Source organism: Nicotiana attenuata, chromosome 9 (genome assembly GCF_001879085.1).
Source record: "Nicotiana attenuata strain UT chromosome 9, NIATTr2, whole genome shotgun sequence".
In the NCBI taxonomy this organism is placed as follows: domain Eukaryota; kingdom Viridiplantae; phylum Streptophyta; class Magnoliopsida; order Solanales; family Solanaceae; genus Nicotiana; species Nicotiana attenuata.
This window is the reverse complement of record NC_031997.1, coordinates 46,100,373-46,108,064: the sequence shown is the minus strand read 5'-3', so window position 1 is coordinate 46,108,064 and position 7,692 is coordinate 46,100,373. Positions and strand designations below refer to the sequence as shown.

At 36.6% G+C, this 7,692-nt stretch overlaps 1 protein-coding gene across 1 annotated transcript; it reads left to right on the top strand.

Moving 5' to 3' along the window:
- LOC109232370 lies at positions 2,888-7,419 on the top strand. Its single transcript, XM_019398109.1, has 3 exons — positions 2,888-4,922; positions 5,148-5,761; positions 6,697-7,419. The coding sequence occupies exons 1-3, from the start codon at positions 3,039-3,041 to the stop codon at positions 7,226-7,228; spliced, it is 3,030 nt and encodes a 1,009-aa protein (XP_019253654.1). The 5' UTR covers positions 2,888-3,038; the 3' UTR covers positions 7,229-7,419.

Sequence of the window (7,692 nt, the reverse complement as noted above, 5' to 3'; positions counted from 1 at the left end):
GCTTTGTGAGATAACCATATTTGCTTAGTCTTTTCAAAGAGCTTCTTACGACAGTAGAGTCCCGTGCTGGTAACGTGTTATAAAAGAATAAAAGAAGAAGAATAATATTGCAGAGAAAAATATAGAGAGAGAATTATTATTGATTTGGGAATGAAATAAAATCCCTCTATTTATAGGGGAAAAGTAAAATTACATTCACCTTACATACAATTCTATTTATAACAAAACCATAATTTTAATTTAGACCAATACATTTTGAATGTAAGATCATAATTTTAATCTGGACCAATACATTTTGAATGTAAGATGTATCCCTAATTTTGTATGAACTTAGTCGAATAAATATTTAGGGTGTATGATGATGAATAATATTAGCCTAGCTAGAATCTCGAAAATGCTACTACATAATATAGGCTTTTAAACTTTTGTTTGCATTCATTCGATTTCTATTACTACACGTTGTTTCTCTTGTGTTGATTTTCTTATTGTTTTGTTATTTTCATTATTTTTAACATGGCTTCTTCATTATTGTTTTTATTTTTTGAACCTAGTGAGAATTGCTTTTCTTGAGACGACGGTCTACCAAAAATAATATTTCTACTTTCACACGGTAAAGGTAAGATTTGAGTATACATTATCCTTTCCAGACCCCACACTGTGAAATATATTAGGTATGTTATTATTATTATTATTGTAAACTTTTGTTTGTATCAAGCATGAAATGCCATTTCAACTTTAGCACAAATGTTGGGGGTTCTTTCGCCGTTGAACGTAATTGGATCATGTTTAACCTAACTAATCGTCAATTATTTTCAATCCCTCACTAACAATATTTGCTTGAATTAAAAAATTAATCTCCTAATTATCCTCCAGAAATTTTGGCTTCAAATAGAAAAATTCCTGATTTTAACAATCAACAACGAATTCCTTTTTCGTATTTCCCAATCACTCAAAACTCAAAAGTCCTGAATTGTTCATTATTTCATTCTATCCCAAATTTTATTTTAAAACATTTGACGTTTTTGAAAGTAATATTACCTCTTTTTCTCTAAATCTACTCATATGCATAATTAATGAAGTATTAATTAAGCGAAGCATTTAAAGGAAAGATAAATGATAGTTTCAATAAATATTTTTATGACTAAGGGTGTGTTTGGTATAACGGAAAATGTTTTCCGTGAAAAATATTTTCTAAGAAAATGTTTTCTTGGAAAACAAGTAGTAATCTTATTCAGTTTCCGGTGTTAGGTACGCAAATTAAGGAAAATGACTTCTCAAAAGTATTCATAAATAATTTAGATATAATAAACATGAAGCCATAAACTTTCAAACCAACAACCTTCCGAATCCACAAATTTCATAAACTTTCGAACCGCTAAACTTTCGAAACCGCGGATTTTGAACCCGTAAACTTTATAATTTCTAAACCTGTAAACTTCCAAACACATAAACCTCCGAACTCATAACTTTGGTACTTGTAAAATTTTGAACCTTTAAACCGATAAAAAAAACTAAAACTGAAAAATATATTTAAAAAATATTTTTTTCGGGGGAGGGGGTGGGGTAGAAAAATGAAAAAAACAGAAATTTGAAATTACAAAAAAAGGTAAAATTTTTTTTTTTGTCCGGGGAGGCTGGGGGTAGGGGTAGGGGAGAGCGGGGGTGGGTGATGCAGAAAAACGAAAAAACAAAAATTTGAATTGCAAAAATAAAAATAAGGTAAAAAAAGTTTTTTTTTTCCGAGGGGGGGGGGGAGGTTAGGGTGGGGGGTGGGGTGGGGTGGGGTGGTGGGGTGGGTGGGTGGGTTGGTGAGAGTGGAGAATGTTGAGAAGGAGTTTTGGAAAATGTTTTCCCTTCTCTTGATAAGGATAACATTTTCTTCCAATTGGAGGAAAATGAGTTGATAAGGAAAATATTTTCCAAAACATTTAAGCCAACCAAACATGGGAAAATTGGAAAACATTTTCCGAAAAATGTTTTCCTTCATACCAAACACACCCTAAGTTACTAAATATTTTATAAGGGGTGTATAGAAAACATTAAAACACATTACCTATCGAACGGAATACGTATATAATAAACTGATCGTTTGGTACGCGGACCAAATTATATCGGGATTATAATCTCAAGGCTAATTTATACCACATGGAAAGTGGGATATGCTGGAGTAAAAGGGATATGCTGGAGTAAGTCTGAGATTAAAGTTATACCGTATTTGGTTGGTGGTATAAATTTATTCCAGGATAAATTTATATCACCAACCAAATACGGTATAATTTTAATCCCATCTTATCACACCTTATCCCTCATAACAAACCACCCATAAGGGGTCGTTTGGTATGTGAGGTATAAGAAGGTATAATGCTGCTATAAGAATTTAATACCACCTTAATATTTCGTTTGGTTAATAAACCAGGTATAAGTTATTCCAGGATTAAAATTAATACCGGGATAGCTTATACCTTATAGAGGGTGGGGTAATTAGTACCGGCATAACTTATACATTCTTCTTACAAATTATGCAATTGTCATGTTTAATACAACATATACCAAACAATGAATAAAAAATGATCCCAGCATAACAATCTCATCATAACTTATCCCAGCATAACTTATACTAGTATAACTTATCCCGGCATAAACCGTATTCAAACCAAACGACCCCTAAGAGAATAATAGCAGCTTGATGCATAAAACATGTCGCATTCACCCAAGGTAGAAAAGTGTCACATTTTGAAGACAATTTTGCCCGGTGTCCAACATCCATCAAAATTGTTTCTTCAGCTTATTTGGCTTCTAATGTAAATGACAAAAGTTACCCAAACGCGCAAATTTGAATTTGGGATCTCAAAAATTTGAAAATTTTCCAAACATCTCAAATTCCCGCTCATTCTTCACCCATCTCATCTCTTGCCTTTTCCTTAACCAATAACTCAAAATCATTTCCTTTTTTCTTCTCCGAATACCTTAATAAACACGTTCACAAACCCAATTTCCCTTACATTAAAAAAACCAAAAAAGAAAAAAATTAAATTAAAATGTCGACGACAACATCAGTTCGCCGGCTAAAAGACCGCGGCGGCGCCGGAGTGAAGATCACCGCGCCTCCGTCCACCAAAAACCTAACCCCACTTTCCAACAAATCTGGTTCCATTACGTCCACTGGCGGGGAGAGTCTCCGGCGGTCTGCCGGTAAAGAAAACCCGAGACCGACGTCTCGACTTCGGGCCGCGACGGCGTCGACCAATCAAAAACCGACGCTTCGTGCCATGCCGAGAATGGACAAGGCAGCATCGTCATCGGCGACGGCGAACGCAGTTGAAGTTGGCGAGCCACGTGCGAGGTGGTCAACGTCGTCGGTACCGAGAGGTAGGAGTTCTAGTCCATCAGAGTTCTCTAAGACTTTGTCGAAAACATCCAGGGTTTCTAAGGTTTCAGTGAATTCTAGGGTTTTGAATGACAAAGTGAGTGAAAATGGGAATAGGGTTTTGAAAGAAATGGAGAAAAGTGGTGAACTTTATGGAAAATTTGATGTAAAGTCTGACAAAATCAAGAAATCTGAAGTTAAAATTTCTAAATTTTGTGATACAAAAGAGCTTATCTCAAGCTCAGTTTCAATAAAATCAAGTGTGGTTAATCTTAATGTGAAAAATCCTGTTCTAGATGAAGTAAAGTTGAAATCTTTGGTCGAAAAGAGTGGGAATATTGTTGAGTCTAATGTTAAATTTCCTGCTTTAGAGGAAGTAAAGGTGAAATCTTTGGTTGAAAAGAGTGGTAATATTGTTGAGTCTATTGTGAAAGATTTGAGATTGGTGACCAGATCAAATAGTCTTTCTGGAGTTTCGAAAGAGAAATGTGAAAATGAACAAGGGAAGGTTGGCATGAGTGTGAATAAGTACCCGAGTAAGCTGCATGAGAAGCTTGCCTTCTTAGAAGGGAAAGTGAAGAGGATTGCAACAGATATTAAGAGGACTAAGGAGATGTTGGATATGAATAATCCTGATTCTTCAAAGTTGATCATTTCAGATATCCAAGAGAAGATATCCGGGATTGAGAAGGCAATGGGTAATGTAGTTGATGGTGATGGAAAAATAGGTTTGCTGAGCTGCAGTAAAAATGAAAATGTGGATGCTGGTGAGAATATATCCGGAATTGAGAAGGCGATGGGTAATGTAGTTGATGGAGATGGAAAATTAGATTTGCTGAGTAGCAGTAAAACTGAGAATGTGAATGCTGTTGAGAAGATATCCGGGATTGAGAAGGTGATGCGTACTGTAGTTGATGGCGACAACAAAATAGGTTTTTTGAGTGAAAAGAGGGAAGAAAAACTTGAGGATGATGGGAAAAGCTTTGTGAAGGGATTAAACGTAGAGCAATTAGAGGCGAGGTTGTTCCCTCACCACAAATTGTTAAGAGAGAGGACATCGTTGAAGACATTAATGGGCTGTACCAAAAGCGAGGAACTTGAATCTGTTGAATCAACTAGTGAAGTGAAGCTTGAGAAGAAATCTATTAGTCCTATTGATGAGAACCCTATTGCTGTGGAGTTCTTGGCTTCTCTTAGTAAGGAGCTATCTAAAGTTACTACTAGGTGTGAGGATGCTTGTTTGCAGGTTACCAATGTTCAAGATGTGGATGATGCAGTGAGTTTGGAAAAACAAAATTCTTCTTCGAAACTGCTCAAAGGAAAAGATAATGTTGATCATCTTCTGGCAAGTGATGAGAGACTTGAAAGTTTTGATGATCAAGAGAATAAACCAGATATGATCATGGAGGAAGAGCCGGAAGATAGTTGTACTTATGAGCTCAATGAGATTGGCCGTAAGACTTCTACTGGAGGGTGGTTTGTCTCTGAGGGAGAATCTGTTCTCCTCACACACGATGACAGTTCTTGCTCCTTCCATGATATCGTGCATTGTGAGGTATTATCTTCCTAGCTTCCCATCTCTCTAAATATCAAGATGTCAAATGAAGCCGCACATGACCTTTTACAATAATGTCTCCTGTTAACACATGATTCTTAATATGCGACTTTAATAAAGTTCTGATTCGTTAAATTTTAGATAAGGCTATAGCATCCAAGTTTTTAGTTAGTTCCTTCAGCTCCTAAGAAATGTTTCCTTATAATCATTTTGTTATCATTTCAGGAGAAAGCCGAGTATAAACCTCCTGTTGGGGTCTCATCAAATATGTGGAGAGATTGTTGGATAATTCGTGCTCCTGGTGTAGATGGTTCCTCAGGGAGATATGTTGTGGCAGCATCTGCTGGAAATTCCATGGATTCAGGTTTTTGTTCCTGGGACTTCTACACTAGAGATGTGCGAGCCTTTCATGTCGATGATGGATTTAGTACTACAAGAGCACCCCTTGCTTCATTACCCAATAACCCAATGTATCGGAGAAATACTCTATCATCAATTATGGCACCACAAAATCAGCAATGGTGGTACAAACCTTGTGGACCACTCATCGTATCAGGTGCTAGTTGCCAAAGGATGGTCAGAACTTATGATATTCGTGATGGAGAACAGATCCTGAAATGGGATTTACAGAGGCCAATGTTGGCTATGGATTACTCAAGTCCCTTGCAATGGAGAAGCAGAGGAAAAGTAGTGATTGCTGAGACAGAGGGTCTTTCTTTATGGGATGTCAATTCTATTAGTCCTCAACCACTGCTTTCTGTATCATCCTCTGGTCGCCAAATTTCTGCACTACATGTAAATAATACAGATGCTGAGCTAGGTGGAGGAGTTCGACAGAGGTAAAACTGATTTAGTTCTCCTAATTTTCCCTGGTTTTGTCCCGACAATAAATTGGAACTCGACAAAATTACTTTCTCCTCATATGCTTTTCTTTCATGAGTTTCTTAATATGTAATCAAATTTCTCTTGTTACAAGTAAACATGTCCACCTGTAATATATCTCCAATAGCCATGTCAATTAGGTGGTACCCAAGACTCTTTCAACTTGAGGGGATTGAAAAAGGTTTTTTTTATTGGCTTATTGGTAATTGAATAGGGGATCTGAGCTGCCTTGTTGCTTCTGTTTAAAAGAATGTAACTCACAAAAAGATCCAAGATATGTATGTATGATGTTGTTAACACTTGATATTTTCCAAAACTAAGTTAACCATTGGTTCAGCTAATCAGCTTGTATGAGGTAGTTAAATTTAAGAAGAAAAAAAAAAAGACTTTGAAACTTGTGGTCTTAAAAGCTTGAGGGGTAAAAACTTTGTGGGGCTATGACATTTTTGTAGCTATAAAAGCTTCTCAATAAGGGTAAAATGGAAATATTAAATTTAAATTGTTTTCAAACATAGAAATGTGTCATTCTTTTTGGAATAGACTAAGAAGGAAAGTGTCATATGAAATGAAACTGCAGGAAAATTAAAACAGGTTTATATCCCAGGACTAGTATAAAGCTATCAACTGGCTACCATGTCATATCACCCTTAATTGCATCCAAGAAGTATAATTCGAGCCTTCAAACTTGAAGGAGCAGTAGTAATATACCTAGCACGGGTCTGTAGTCATTAGTCTACTTGACTGGTTCAAAGAAGTTTCTGTATGATGTTTTCTCAGTTCAAGTACCGTTATGTGTTCTACAGAACAGTAGCAAAATTCTCATTTTCAGTTCAATTATTGGGAAAGCCTTTTCATCTGTATCAAAAGTTTAAAGCTACATATTTGGCTGCAGGGTTAGTTCCTCCGAAGCGGAAGGAAATGATGGGGTGTTTTGCACTTCTGATTCCATCAATGTATTAGATTTCCGTCACCCTTCTGGTATAGGACTAAAAATACCAAAGGTTGGTGCAAATGTACATTCACTTTTCTCCCGCGGAGACTCTCTATACCTCGGCTGCACTACTGTGAAATCTGCAGTGAAAAGACAAGTTTCCTCACAGATCCAGCAGTTCTCGTTGCGCAAGCAGAGGCTTTGCAGCAACTATGTATTGCCAGAATCAAATGCTCACTCCCATTACATGGCTTTAACACAAGTTTGGGGAAACTCAAACTTTGTTATGGGAGTTTGTGGACTCGGGCTATTTGTTTTCGATTCACATAAGGATGATATATTGCAATCTTCCATTTTGGATCAAAACAATGGGCAGAATTTGAGAGAAACAATTGGACCTGATGATTTGTATTCTCCTTCTTTTGATTACTTATCATCTAGAGTTCTTCTCATATCAAGAGATCGACCAGCTATGTGGAGGTATATGTTTTAAGTGTTATATCTTTAGGTATAGTTGCTAAGTTATTTTGTAACTTAATATGTTTAATGCCCTTCTGGTTTGAGGCTTTTGGTGTGATCTTTACAGTAATCCTTTTTTCAGTGTGGAGGAACTATAGAAAGATTTGTCCTTATAGCAATGAGGACATTGCTAATTTATAACTAGCTTCTTGTTTTGTTTTGTTCTATGTTTGTTTAAACAACTATGGTGCCTTAAATGTTGACGTGTAATGCTACAAACTTATGGTTTTGTGAGTTAAGAGTGCACAATAAGGGCCAACCCGGTGCACTAAGCTCCCACTATGTGCGAGGTCGGGGAAGGGTCGGACCACAACGGTCTATCGTACGCGACCTTACACTGCATTTTTGCAAGAGGTTGTTTCCACGATTTGAATCGGTAACCTTTTAGTCACATGATAGCAATTTTACTAGTTACACCAAGGCTCCCCTTTAGTGCAT

Coding starts and splice junctions, on each gene's coding strand:
- LOC109232370 (XM_019398109.1), top strand. CDS start 3,039: ATGTCGACGACAACATCAGTTCGCCGGCTAAAAGACCGCGGCGGCGCC. Junction 4,923..5,147: donor ATGATATCGTGCATTGTGAG/GTATTATCTTCC, acceptor TTATCATTTCAG/GAGAAAGCCGAGTATAAACC. Junction 5,762..6,696: donor GGTGGAGGAGTTCGACAGAG/GTAAAACTGATT, acceptor ATTTGGCTGCAG/GGTTAGTTCCTCCGAAGCGG.